Source organism: Ranitomeya imitator, chromosome 1 (genome assembly GCF_032444005.1).
Source record: "Ranitomeya imitator isolate aRanImi1 chromosome 1, aRanImi1.pri, whole genome shotgun sequence".
Taxonomy (NCBI): Eukaryota; Metazoa; Chordata; class Amphibia; order Anura; family Dendrobatidae; genus Ranitomeya; species Ranitomeya imitator.
In genome coordinates, this window is record NC_091282.1 from 555,318,269 (window position 1) to 555,333,346 (window position 15,078).

At 41.8% G+C, this 15,078-nt stretch overlaps 1 protein-coding gene across 1 annotated transcript in view; it reads right to left on the minus strand.

Moving 5' to 3' along the window:
* Positions 1–1,305: 1,305 nt before the first annotated feature.
* The window catches only part of MED26 (mediator complex subunit 26), an 83,021-nt gene continuing 69,248 nt past the window's right edge, over positions 1,306–15,078 (minus strand). Inside the window, exon 3 of the mRNA XM_069767744.1 lies at positions 1,306–4,311. Coding sequence (XP_069623845.1) covers positions 2,650–4,311 — 1,662 coding nt within the window. The 3' untranslated portion in view covers positions 1,306–2,649. The remainder of the gene's footprint in view (positions 4,312–15,078) is intronic.

A 15,078-nucleotide genomic window follows, 5' to 3' on the forward strand; every position in this document is an offset into this window, starting at 1 on the left:
CTGGCTGCACTGACTGAGTGAGAAGATGCTTGTGTCAGAGCTGGCACATAGGGGTTAAGAGAACGCAGCCAGCAGTGACTTTGTGGGGGGAGAGAGCATGTTATCTCCTGCTCTGCTCTCCCAGCTGTATCTATGACAGCATGAGTGGGCCCCCCCCTCTCCCCAGGGCCCTGGCATTTGCCCGGAGTGCCGGGTGCTGACGCCGGCCCTGCAGGTATGTAATACCCGTGTTTTTCCATCATACATGACGGCACCACGAGAGAGTTACAGAGATTTCTATTCTCTTCTAGGGAGGGATCACTGCTTGTAACACTCTTCTCCCAAAAGAGAGATCAGAGGTAGCAGATAGGTCTAGTCTATAATGTTTAAAAAATGTAGACGGAGAGGACCAAGTGGCCGCCTTACAGATTTGGTCGATGGTAGCATCTGCTCTCTCCGCCCACGACGTCACCATGGCCCTCGTGGAGTGGGCTTTCAGACCCTGTGGAACAACCCTGCCTGCACTACTATATGCTAGAATAATGGCCTCTCTCACCCATCTAGCTATAGTCTGTTTTGAGGCTTTAAGGCCCTTCCTTGACCCCTGGAACGAAACAAATAAAGCCCTCTGCTTCCTCCAGGATTTTGTACTCTCTAGATACTGTAGGATACATCTCCTAACGTCTAGGCAATGGAGTCTCTCCTCTTTTTTGTTACTAGGGTTGGGACAAAAAGAGGGTAGGGTTATATCCTGAGCTCTATGGAATCTCGATACCACTTTGGGGAGATATGCCGGATCTAATTTTAATACAACCCTATCGTCCATAATTTGTGTGTAAGGGGGGTCAGCTGACAACGCGTGTAAATCCCCCACCCTACGGGCCGATGTAAGTGCCACTAACAAAGCTGTTTTTAATGTTAGTATTTTATTCTTGAGGGTTCCCCGTCAAGGACAGGAAACCAACTGATGTGGAGAGAGGAGCCGCCCCTTTTATCTTGAAGGTTTCCTGTCCTTGATGGGCGGATCCCCTCTCTCGTGGTGCAGTCATGTATGATGGAAAAAAAAAAAAAAAAAAAAAAGATACCCATCTATAAGGATCAAACATGTTCAAATATGGACCATTCACATAAAATCTTTACCACAAAAATGTACTGTATTTGTATAGTAAAAGCATAAACATTCTGTAATTACCCGTCTAAACTTGAAATTCTCTTTAGGATGCATGTTCTTGGTAACCACTTTTTTTATACTTAAAGAGTAAACATGTGGAATTCACCCATCCATTTTAGGATTTCCAGGTCCCTCTAAAATAAGGCCAAACTATACACAATTTGTATTTTTTTTTTATTATCGTTTCCACATTTATATCACAATTTGTCCACTGATAGGACCAAAGTTAGCAAATTTGCCCTCTTCTGCATATCAGAAATACAGAAGTCTTACTGTACATTCAACTAAGGCTTTTGTCTTTTTAGTTTTATTTTTTGAGAAAAAAAAAGAAAAAAAAAAAAAATCACGTTCATGATGGAGATCCCATAAGGCAGATTACATCTAAAAGGAATGATAGCAAGTAGTTAAGGTTTTTTTGTGTTTTTTTTTGTTTTCCTAGCATACAAACCAGCCTTCTCTGTATTGTGTCTGGACAATTTAGAAGCTGTTAGCACCATCCGTCACCTTGAAGATTTGGAGGTGAGGGTCATTTGAAAAACTGACGTGATAGAGGAAAGGACTTGAAAACACTGAAAATAAAGTAATAAAATGTGCTTTTAAAACAAGAGTCAATACCAAATTTTGAGTCAGTACTGGGCATTTAAACAGTGAATAGCAGCAGCTTAGGGATCGGTCAATCACAAATACAGAGGCTGTGGGAATAATACAAATCATTAAAAAAGAAAATATAAAAAGCTTAATGGGTAGGGGGGAATGAATGATTTTAAGACTCTTCCCCTGCCCACGACACAAGGGACCAGTTGTGATGCTTGGAACTGAACACTTGAGTTTGCGCCTCTACTTGGGACGCTTTTTGTCAATTTTTTCAAATGGAAATAAAATCTGAAGAAAGAAAATTTACAAAGAAAAAAGTTCAAATAAATAAACAAACGCATACTCTGTTATGGTAACTTATTCTCAACTTAATTAAATCCTCTTTCACATAAGTTTTAGGTACCTGTCTCACATATATATATATATATATATATTTTTGTTTTATTCCAGCCCTTTATCAGGTACCGGAAAATTCATTTTTTTTGCATTTGAAAGGGTAGATTTGAACTTAACACTTGAAATTTTTCACATATTTCTTTTTTATTTTTTTTTTACAGCCGACTTGCTATAGGAGTTTTAAAACTCCAAACTCAGCCCCCTTGCACACCCTTCTTTTGCATTTCCGAACCCCCTTCTTGAATCCTTTTAGTAAACCGGTAGCAGCATTTAGCACAAAAGAACGGGTGTAGCAGACGTAGGTGGAGCTCCGGCAGGGAAGGCCATTCCCAGGATGTAGTGGACACAAAGCTTCTCCTCTTCCAGGCGCTCTACAACTCCACACTCCACATCCCCTGACACAGGGAATTCCTCTCATGTAAATCTTCCGTACAGAGCAGTGGTCAGCAAACGACCCATGGTTTGCAGTGAAAACTGCAGATATGAGAAAGCAGATTTGCAACTGGTGGTCAGTCTAGGTAGACATAAGGCAAGATGTTTAATCTACCATCATCACCATGAGGATCCAAGGAGATGCACTGCGTCCAATCAAACCAATTGCCCTGTGTATCATGACAGCCATTGACGCCAGGCCAATGTTGTTCATGTAGTCTTTCTAAGTCAGCACTAGTTACTTCCCTGGTTTTTCCAGGCAGGTCACTAGGGTGGGCAAGTGGCACTAAAACATGAGTTTTTCTAGCTTCTCGCTTAGTGCACTCCTCCTGTTTTAAATATTCAGACATATAATAATGTGCACTCTGCGTATGTACACCAGAGGAAGACAACAAGCTGCTCTGCCGATTGAGATAGGACTGGATGATCTCATTTCGAGACAATTCCTTCCAGTTTGTTTGCTCAAAAGGACTTGGCAGACCAAATTTGGGGTCCTGTTTGTCTGTCTCAGTCCTGTGCTGTTCTGAGGGGGCTGAACTCTCATTCTGAGTTGGATCTTTGTGTGTCAATGGTTTTATTTGCCCAGTCATAAAATCAAATTTTAATTTTCGATCCTTTTTAACTCGTGTGTGTTTGCTATCTGTAGAATACCCTTCTTGTTCACCCCAATTACGGGATTTCTTTTTCTTTCGACTGTCTGAGCCTGAAGCAGCATCGTCGCTGTCTATTTTGGAGGGCTCTGGTGAAAAGCCACTGCGTGGTGTTTGAAGGTCCACATGCGACTGACTGCTCCATGGTGTGTGCTGTTGTGTTATCCTGGGAGACTGCTGGTTGTGACAGTCACCATGGAGTGGTTGCTCCACTGACCCGTGAGGTGAAGAGATAGCCATTTCTCTTCTGGGAGACTCAAGTCTTTTTGTTATGGCAGGAAGTGTAGCAGGGTGCCCAGGGGATTGATAAGAGGGTGTATGTGCAGTGTCTACACCAGGCAGCCTTTGAGATGGGCTGGGCGCAGAACCCTTTGGTGCATATGTGGTGTGCTGCCGTGGTACTAACTCTGCTCTAGTACCGCGAGGGCTGAAAGAGGAACAGCGGGGACTACGTGGTTGATAAGAATGGGCATCTTCTAGTGCCGCACTCTGCTGCTGCAGGACGGCTGTTTTTAACAAAGAGGAAGTGCTTGGGTGTTTTACAAGTCCAGGAGAGTTGGTATGAGGCCGGACAGCATTTACAGGGATTTTACCATGCTTATCATTCTCAGTGTCTAGTCGGTTGGTCTGTGTGTTGCCATCAAGCGGACTAAGCAGGATTTCAGGGGGACTGCCACCAATGCCATTTGTAGGTAGAGGTGAGGAGTTAGGAAAAAGTTCATGACTTGGTTTGGCCACTTTGTTAGCAGGCCCCTGGGTACCATCTCTAAGATCCGCCTTCCTCTTTCTATTAGCCAATTTCTCAGCCTTGGGAGAATGTGCCTTCTGGATATCATTCCGGACTTTTAGGTCTTGAACAGGTTTTCCACTCAGAAGTACGGCTGGGGTTGACTCTCCCTTACAGTTGTGGGTACCGCCTCCATTGGCAGAACCTGGTGGATTTGGAGTGCCCCTGGCTGATTGTTCATTCTGTTGCACGGGCTCGATCAGCTTTTGCCAGCTACGCAGAAGTTTCTTTGCACGTTTAGCAAGATCCTCATTGCTGGTCTTTTTTCGAACATCATTGATTAATTTTCCCAACCTTGTTTCCTGTGTAATAAGAAAATACAAATTAGAATTTCCTGCCATGATTATTTGCATTAAACAGAAAAGCCTCTATCTAAAACGTATCTCCCATACTAGTCTGACACTAAATCGCAGATTGAATGTGAACAGGTGCAGGGTGCATTCTTGGTAGCGCAGTTGAGTCCCAATGACTACTGTTGAGATTGCATGGATATGCATGTGTACCATAAGGCTATGTTCACACACTGCATTTTTGATGCGTTTTTCCCAGCAGGCAAAACCTGCTCTCTTGGTAGTAAAGAAGGAATGTTAAAAAAAAAAAAAAAAAAAAAAGAAGCAGGTTTTGCAGAGTGTTTGCCAGGATTCATTTGTCTCTTGTGCATGCTGATGAAGCTGAATCAGATTAATTTTTTTATGCACTAAACTATTAGGCTTTGGCACCAAAATCGCAGCAAAACCAGATACCTGCGTTTTTTTGCACTATTCTTTGCTTTGAAATGGGTGAAAAACGCTGCAAAAACACTGGACATGCTGCAAAAGTGCAGCTCCTTGAAAAAAGTCAGGGAAAAAAAAAAAAGTTATAAACATATTGACCATAGAGTCATTCAACTCAGTCACGAAGTGTTTTGAATATTAAAACCAAACCTTTATTCACAAATAAACAAAACAATACAAAACATTAAAACGGTGCCTCAAAATCAGACTACACATTGTGTCAAGGTAAGCGGCGGGAACTGCAGATATATTATATCCAATATAGATTTAAATAGTCACAAAACCGACGTTTCTTCATAAATAATATCACAATCATATAGTGACATTAATAAAATTGCTCACACATCCATTCATGGTAAGTGCTTAATTGTTAACAGTGGCAGTGCACTAGAAATAATAGCTCATGGGCCACCAGTGGTCCACTAAAGAGAGAAAATACTCTAGACCCCGGGAGGAAGCGAGTGCGAAACGCGCGTCGGGGTTGTCAAGCGATAGCGTGCCACGAGGCTGGGGAACTGCGAGCTCATTCAGGTAATATGTATTGGGCAGATTGCCCATTATCTTGTATGTGTAGGTGGTCATAGGACAGGGGTGCTATCGGTATGGCCGGTGCTAATAGCATTGTTTTTGCTCAGAGGTGTTCCTTTGATGGCAGGAGCTTTTGGCCCTGGATTTTACCAATATTTTGGGACATGTGCAATATTTGACAATCTCTGTTGATTTGTATATTTGTAGGAATGGATAGACCCGGGGTCTAGAGTATTTTCTCTCTTTAGTGGACCACTGGTGGCCCATGAGCTATTATTTCTAGTGCACTGCCACTGTTAACAATTAAGCACTTACCATGAATGGATGTGTGAGCAATTTTATTAATGTCACTATATGATTGTGATATTATTTATGAAGAAACATCGGTTTTGTGACTATTTAAATCTATATTGGATATAATATATCTGCAGTTCCCGCCGCTTACCTTGACACAATGTGTAGTCTGATTTTGAGGCACCGTTTTAATGTTTTGTATTGTTTTGTTTATTTGTGAATAAAGGTTTGGTTTTAATATTCAAAACACTTCGTGACTGAGTTGAATGACTCTATGGTCAATATGTTTATAGCTTATTTGGAGTGTGACTCATTCTTGATTTGAGGAAATGGGTTGGTGCTTTATGTTTATAAAAAAAAAAAAGTGTGTACATGAGATTTCTAAAATCTCAGACTTTGCTGGTACTGTAAAACGTAGGTGAAAATTTGCATTAAAAAATGCATTGAGTAAACATAGCCTTAGAGGTTTAGTTATTAAATTGCTATAGTTAAACAACTTAAAAAAAAAAACAAGTAAATTACAAGCTTGCTCCCCCCCAAATTGGCTTTCCTTCTGCTAGGAGAGCTTTAATTTTACATAGTATACAGCTTGTTTCGAAGAGGAATGACCATCAGAGCTTGGCCACTATGTGCAGTAGTTACATTCCAAGCTGCAGATTTAACTCCCAAGATCCCAGTCTATTTAGAAAAGTCAGCTGCTTATCTTCACTTGGAAAGAAAGGAGAAGTTTGTGGGGATTTCCGCCTGATAAATGATGAGACGTATATCCCAGACTGACCAACAGGTAGTCTTTTCTGGATGAAGAAGTCTTCTGTACTTTGAAACGCATAGAATAAACCACAACTCATTTGACAATCTGGGAAAAATGGCTCATCATTGATGAGCAAGCACGGAAATCATCCACAAAACTCTTTCCTGAATATCGTTTGGTCATTTACTGACCCCCGTAGATCTGCTGCAGCTGATATGCTTTATAGATACTCCTAAAAGGTGAGTGTAATTTTGATTTTATTGCCTGCCATACTCCTCGGATAAGAGGAGCTAATCTCTCCTACAGCTCTGCGACCATCTCCTTCACCTCTCAGTACCTGACCTGTTATCAGTCCTGCAAAATCACCAGCCCCAATCCTTCACTTATCCCTCCTACCATTCCGTTTCCAGAGCAGTTATCCTAATCAGTGCTCTCAATTTCCTGAGCCCTGTGCTTGTTCAAATGTCATTTCCTCTATGTGTAAATATGCTTTGAGCTAAAGGAAAACGTAATTTATTCTCAGGAGTTGAATTGTAGGATAACCTAAGTTTACTTTTATAAAGCTGCAGCTTTATCAGACAATACTAAACGTAACCTTAAACCAGGTGGGGAACCTCAGGCCCCAGGGCCAGTTACGGCCCTCGATGACCTTTTATCAGGCCCCCCGAGCAGATTCTCAGGTACCGCACTCTTGGAGGTGTATTTTGATTGCCACAAGCTCATTAATTTCTTCTTGCCCTGTTGTACAATAGCAAATTGTATTGTGGTACCGTGTTAGCCAGGAAAATCAATGTGAATACTTTTCTGCCCAATGATGACAGAAGTATTCTAGGAGTGATACCTTTATTGGCTGACCAGAAAATAATATGTTTGCAAGCTTTCAGAGCACAGTGGCCACTGTGCTCTGAAAGCTTGCAAACATTTTCTGGTCGGCCAATAAAGGTATCACTCCTAGAATACTTCTGTCATCATTGGGCAGAAAAGTATTCACATCGATTCTTGCCCTGTTAGCACACACATGCAGTGTTCACTACTGAACATTGAAGGGCATGCAGTGAAAGATTACATCCTAACACCAGTGCTAGAGTCAGGATGTACTTTGTGGGCGAAGATTGTACGGCCCCTGAAGGATGGTATAAATATCCAAATGGACCTTACCAGAAAAAAAAAAAAGATTCCCCACCCCTGCCTTAAAAGGTCATTCTTGTACAGGACTCCAGCACAAAAAGTAATGTTTTTGAATATTTTTTTATTTTACATTCCTCATATCAATAAGATTACACCGCAAAGTGAAGTCTAGCAACATTTAGAGTAATCTACCATTCATCAAGCTATGCATAGGACTTGTCCTTTCCATCCAAGAGGGATATCTGATACAGGTCACACCCGCATCCCTCTTCATAAAATCTGGCCAGCAGGGTGAGTATATATGGCCCGCAACATCGGGGAGGTCAACAGAGTATATTTGGGCCACAAAGCCAGGTGGGGTACCCCACCAGACATCACACTTTTAACTGTGTCTGCATCCTAAATGCGGATACGACACCATGAAGAGACTAGAACAGCATGGGAACGGCCAGAGGTGAGAATTTTTTTTATGTGGCGCCTTTATACTGCATGGCTCGCTCCCTGGCGCCATTATACTGCATGACGTGCTCTGTGGCGCCATTATACTCAAGAAAAAAAAAGGTTGTTCCAACGTCTGATAAAATAGTTATTTTATTTTAAGTCCATTACAAGTTTGCAAAAATCACAAAGGTTGCATAGACAGGGCAAGGGAGTAAGATGCGTTTTGAATGCTCACTTGCGTTCGTTATCACTTGGCGCCACTGTACTATGTGAGAGCTGACACCCCGCAGCAAAGCCCATGATCTCACGACACTGAGTAGTGACAGCGACATCAAGGTGAATTGACTAGGGAATGGGGTCCCGGCATGCTTCCATCAGGAAAAAAAAAAAAAAAAAAAAAAAATCGATGCAATCACGTTGTCCTCATGGTCTCCATGGAGACTCCGACCACAAGATGGCCACGTGCTCCTTCAGAGAATGTGGTGTATCTGTGCCTGCTCAGAGCAGCACCTGAGATCCCTCCTTCCCGGCTTGTCAGATGCTGCTCCAATGCTCTGATGTTTAGAAGCATTGTAGAACATCGAGCCAGCGATCTGATATAAAGTAATATCCCATCCTGGGACAATGTAAAAAAGTTCTAAAAAACAAATAAAATAATTAAAAAAAAAAAATCCACTAACAAAAAATATTTTTTTATAAACACATTTATGTAAATAAATTTTTTTTAAAAAAGTACACATTTTTTAATCGCCGCGTCCGTAACGACCCGCTCTATTAAACTTTTCCACTAGTTAACCACTTCAGTGAACACCGTAAATAAAACATAAAAAACAAGGCAAAAAACAGTGGTTTGTCAATCATACTGTCGAACAAAAAGTACAACAAGCATTCAAAACGACAAATGTAAATAAAAATGGTACCGCTGAAGACGTCAACTTGTCCTGCAAAAAACAAGCATCATACAGCTCCATCAGCAGAAAAATAAAGATATAGCTCTGGGCTCTCAGAATTAAATGAAGCAAAAATGATTTTTTTCCATAAAATAGTTTACTGTGTAAAAGCGGCAAAACAAAACAATATAAATTGGGAATCACTGTAATCGTACTGACCAGAGGAATAAAGCTGCCTTACCACTTTCACAAGTGGAACGGTATTAAAAAAAGGAAAAAACAAAAAGCAATTCTTGAATTTCTGGTTTTTGTTCATTCTGTCTCCCCCAAAAATCGGAATAGAGAGCGATCAAAAAAATGTCATGTTCCCGAAAATGGTACCAATAAAAACGTCAACTCGTCCTGCAAAAAACAAGCCATCACATCACTCAGCCCAAAAAATGGAAATTATAGCTAAATATTGTGATGCAAAAAACAATTTTTGCAATATAAAAAATGTCTTTTAGTGTGTGACAGCAGCCAAACACAAAAACCCGATATAAGTCTGGTATTGCGGTAAATAGAGCCAACCTGAAAAATAAAGTCACCTAATCACTTATAGCACAGGAGGAGCGGCATAAAAAAAAAAAAAAAAATAAAACCAATTCTTCACCTGCTGTTGATTTTCATTCTGTCTCTCAAAGATTGCAGTAAGGCTCAGCGCACATTTATCCTGCGCTCTGTGCTGAGCGCTTTCACTGGGGTTTTTGTGTAAATCTCTGAAATACGTGATTCAGACAGAACCTCTGGCGGAAGATTCCCTATAATGAGGCAGATGGAGGCACTGTGGACGCCATAGGACCTGTGATCCAGTGGGGTCCATCTTTTTAGGATTTCATAAAAGTGCTGTCAGCCACAGTATGGTGCACTTCTGGAAAGCACACTGCTGAACAGAGGCCAGACAGAGTCTACAGTAAGGGTACCGTCACACTAGGCGACGCTGCAGCGATACCGACAACGATGTCGATCGCTGCAGCATCGCTGTTTGGTCGCTGGAGAGCTGTCACACAGACAGCTCTCCAGCGACCAACGATCCTGAGGTCCCCGGTAACCAGGGTAAACATCGGGTTACTAAGCGCAGGGCCGCGCTTAGTAACCCGATGTTTACCATGGTTACCAGCGTAAACGTTAAAAAAACAAACACTACATACTTACCTTCAGCTGTCTGTCCTCCGGCGCTCTGCTTTCCTCTGCACTGTCAGCGCCAATCAGCCGGAAAGCAGAGCGGTGACGTCACCGCTGTGCTTTCCGGCTGGCTGGCGCTGACACAGGATGCAGGAGGAGTGCAGAGAAGCAGAGCGCCGGGGACAGACAGCTGAAGGTAAGTATGTAGTGTTTGTTTTTTTAACGTTTACGCTGGTAACCAGGGTAAACATCGGGTTACTAAGCGCGGCCCTGCGCTTAGTAACCCGATGTTTACTCTGGTAACCAGTGAAGACATCGCTGCATCGGCGTCACACACGCCGATCCAGCGAAGTCAGCGGGAGATCCAGCGAGGAAATAAAGTTCTGGACTTTCTTCAGCGACCAACGATCTCCCAGCAGGGGCCTGATCGTTGGTCGCTGTCACACAACGATTTCCTTAACGATATCGTTGCTACGTCACAAAAAGCAACGATATCATTATGTGTGACGGTACCTTAACTGCTGTCTCATTGTGAATGGATCCCTTGGGGGTTTCATCTGAATGGCATCACTCAGATTTAGACAGAAACCCCAAAGTAAGTGTTCAGTGTAGAGCATGGATAAATGCGATCCCAAATTTTATGCAAAATGTTCCCAATAAAAGCTTCAACTCCATCCACAGAAAAGCAAATCCTCACTCAGGTCTGTCATCTGTTAAAAGGAATTATAGGGGGCTTCCACTTCACTGGTCATTAAATGGCTCCTCGCACCCCAAAAGAAATTCGGTAAATTCTCCGCTCCAAAATCTAAATGCCTCCTTCCTTCTGAGCCCAAGTGTGCCTAAACCACATTTAGCGCCCACGTGTTTGGAATTTCTGTAGTGATGAGAGCCCACCCAACTTACAAGTGCGTGTCTCCAGAAGCATGAGCTGGGCACAATGTACTGGTCTCTACAATGGCAGTTAGCAATTTTCACTCGGCAACATCCACTGCTGCTTGTTTCTGGAAAACACCCATGGAGTTAAAAAATAGTCACTACACCTGTAGATAAATTCCCAAAGGGCTATAATTTCCAAAATGGGTCACTTGAGGGGGGTGGTGGTGGGGGATTCTACTGTTCTATCACTTAGGGGCTCTTTATACGGAATCCGCATATTTGTCTCGGAAAATCTGCACTCCAGGAGGCAAATAGTGCTCCGTCCTCACGAGTCTCTCTGGTATGGCAAAGTAGTACAGTACAGCTACGTATGGATTATTTCTACTTTCAACAGAAATTGTGGGACAAGTTCTGGGGCCATTTTACACATTTCCCAGTGTGAAAATGTAAAGTTTGGGGCTAACACAATCTTGGTGGTAAAAATGTAAATTAGGTCATCTTCACTGCCCAATGGTATACAATTTTGTGACACCTGTGGTGTGAATATAATCACTGCACCCCTAGATTAATTCATTGAGAGGTTTAGTTTGTAAAGTAGGGTCAGTTATGGGGGGAGGAGGTGGGGGGGCTGCTGTTCTGGCACCTCAGGGGCTCTGCCAATGTGACATGGCAACAAACCACTGCAACAAAACCCGCACTGTAATATGGCGCCACTTCCCTTCTGAGCTTTGCACTGTGCCTCAAAAGTAGTTTTACACCACATATGGGATATCTGAACTCAGGAGAAATTACACAAGTTTTGGGGTTCATTTTCCCCTGTTACCCTTGTAAAAATACAAAATATGTAGCTAAAAAAGATTTTTTGTGGGAAAAATGTGATTTTTATTTTCACGGCTTAACGTTATAAACTTCTGTGGTTCAAGGTGCTCAATACACATCTAGATAAGTCCTTTAAGGGGTCTAGTTTCCATAATGTTGTCACTTGTGGGTGGTTTCCACTGCTTCGGCACATAAGGGTCTCTCCAAACATCCGCTAATTTTTCCAGCAAATTTACATTCAAAAAGTCAAATTATGCACCTTCCCTTCCAATCCCTGCCGTGTCCCCAAATAGTGGTTTTACTCCACATATAGGGTAATGGAATACTCAGGAGAAATGCACAAGTTATATGGTCCATTTTCCTCTGTTACCCTTGCAAAGTTATATAAGAAAAAAAAATAAAAAATTAGGTCTAAAGGAAAAATTTTATGAAAAAGTAAATGTTTATTGTTCCTTCCACATTCCATTAATTTCTGTGAAGCACACGAAGGGTTAAACTTCTTGAATGTGGTTTTGAGTACCTTAAAGGGTGCAGTTTTTAGAAAGGTGTCACTTTTGGGTATTTTCTGTCATATAGGCCCCTCAAAGTCACTTCAAATGTGAGGTGGTCCCTAAAAAAGTGGTTTTGCAAATTTTGTTGTAAAAATTAGAAACCACTGGTTAACTTTTAACCCTTATGGGTATGTGCACACGATGCAGATTTAGTGCAGAAAAATCTGCTGCAGTTCTGCACTAAATCTGCATCTCCTGGCAGAATCTGCAGGTGCGTTTTTGATGCGTTTTTTGAGCACAAATCTGCACAAAAAACGCATGAAAAACGCATCAAAAACGCACCTGCAGATTTCTATTATGGAGGGGTGCAGAAACGCTGCAGAACTGCACAAAAGAAGTGACAGGCACTTCTTTGAAAACTGCAGCGTTTCTGCGCAGATTTTTCTGCACCATGTGCACAGCTTTTTTTTTTCCCATTGATTTACATTGTACTGTGATCACAGTGCAGTTCTGCAGCGTTTCTGCTGCAGAAAAATCTGCAGCAGTTCTGCACTAAATCTGCATCGTGTGCACATACCCTATAACTTAACAAAAAAAAAAAAAATGTTTCAAAAATTGTGCTGATGTAGAGTAGACATATGGGAAGTGTTATTAACACTTGTGTGATAGCACGCTCTGTGTGACAGCACTCTCTGATTTAAAAGGATAAAAATTAAAAGTTACGAAATTTGGCGAAAATTTCACAATTTTCAATTTTTCACAAATAAAAGCAAGTCATATCAAATAAATTTTACCACCATCATGAAGTACAATATGTCAAGAGAAAATCTCAGAATCACTGGAATCTATTGAAGCATTCCAGAGTTATCCACTCAAAGCGACAGTGGTCAGAATTGTAAAAATTGGCCTGGTTAGGAAGGTGAAAACAGGCTTGGGGGTGAAGAGGTTAAAGTATACCGTTTTTCACAGGACATCTTCTTTAAGTTTGTTTAGATACGAAAAAGTTAATTGGTATATTTGATAAGAACAAACGTCCTCGATTGTAGACTATTTCTCTTTCTTATATAAATATCCAGGCTGGCCAGCAACTTTGTTTGAACGTTAATTTTGGCTGTGTATTTGAAATCCCTGCTTACAGTCTCTGCTCTTTGTACCACTAGGTCTCTTTTCCCATGGGTAATACTAATTTCCACACTCTCGGGATCCCCAGACAGCCCAGTGATCCTTTCATATACTAACACAAGTAATGAAGATTTAGGCTATGTGCACACGTTGCGGATTTTGCTGCGGATTTAACGGTGCGGATCTGCAGCAGTTTTCCATGCGTTGTACACTACCATGTAAACTTATGGAAAACAAAATCCGCAGTGCACATGCTGTGGGGAAAAAAAAGTGCGGAAATGCAGAGGTGTTTTTTCCGCAGCATGTCAATTCTTTGTGCGGATTCCGCAGCGGTTTACACCTGCTCCTCAATAGGAATCCGCAGGTGGAATTCGCGGTAAATCCGCAGTGCGGTTTACCTGCGGATTTTGCAAAAACAGTGCGGAAAAATCCGCACACTAATCCGCAACGTGTGCACATAGCTTTATTGTTCCAATCAAGAGGGATCCTCTTAAATATCCTATTCCTACCCTGATGAAGGGTACATCACCCAAAACATGCTAAGGGTATGTGCACACGTTGCAGAAAGGTGTGCGGATTTTTCTGCACTGATTTTGGTAAATCTGCAGGAAATCCGCACAGCGGATTTACCGCAGTTTTTGTGCGGATTCCACCTGCGGTTTTACACCTGTGGATTCCTATTATGGAGCAGGCGTAAAGCGCTGCGGAATCCGCACAAAGAATTGACATGCTGCGGAGTAAACAACGCAGCGTTTCCGCGCTTTTTTTCCGCAGCATGTGCACAGCGGATTTTGCTTTCCATAGGTTTACATGGTACTGTAAGCTCATTGCAAACTGCTGTGAATCCACAGCAAAATCCGCAACGTGTGCACATACCCTAAGAATATCGCCCAAGACATCTCCCATGTCACCAATGAAAATCACTTTGAACATTTGTAGTGTATAGATGGAATCATTTTGGCTTTCACAGTGTTTTAGATCTTTCAGATTTTTCTATGCTTATTAAAGTATAGATCAGGGAACATTCGATTTTTTGCAACAAAAAAATCTGCTGCAAATACTTGAGTATTGGCAGGAAAAATGCGGCATAAAATATTTGCCTTGTGTGTCACATTTTTACTTGCATTTTTCCCACATTCAAGTGGGTGAAAAATGCTGAACGAATTGACATGTTGCAGATTTGCAGAAAAAAAAAAAAAAAAAAAACTTTGAAGGTTCAAATCAGCAAAGAAAAATAAATAAAGCAGCATGAAATCTGGTGCTGTAAAGCATGGCATTTTTGTGTGTGGCAAAAACGCAACAAGCCATCAGGACTATTTCATACATGTTTAAACTTTAACCACTTCACAACATGTCATGTCCCGGACTTTGATGCGAGCTCAGACGCTGATCCTGCATCTTTCCCTGCACATGACAGCCGATTTAATCAGATGTTATGTGCCTTTACCAGTGGATCAGCGCTCCATCCACAGCTGTTAACCAATTAAATCCCGCTGTCAATCTCCGACAGCGGGATTTAACATGCGCCGCCCAGAAGTGTGTCATTCTGGCTGCCCATCGTCACTCTGTCACATGATCGTGGGGCATCGATAGGTTGTCATGACAGCCTAAGGTCTGCAGAAGGCCCCCGTTCCTGCCATTACGATATTCCTATAAACTCCAACTCACAGCCAGCTTTCATAGGAGATTGTGCCACTGCTACTTATTGCACTGGTGATCGGATGATAGCTTCAAGTAAAAAAAAAAACAAAAAAAACACAAAAATAAAGTTTAAAAATAAGAAAAAAAAAAT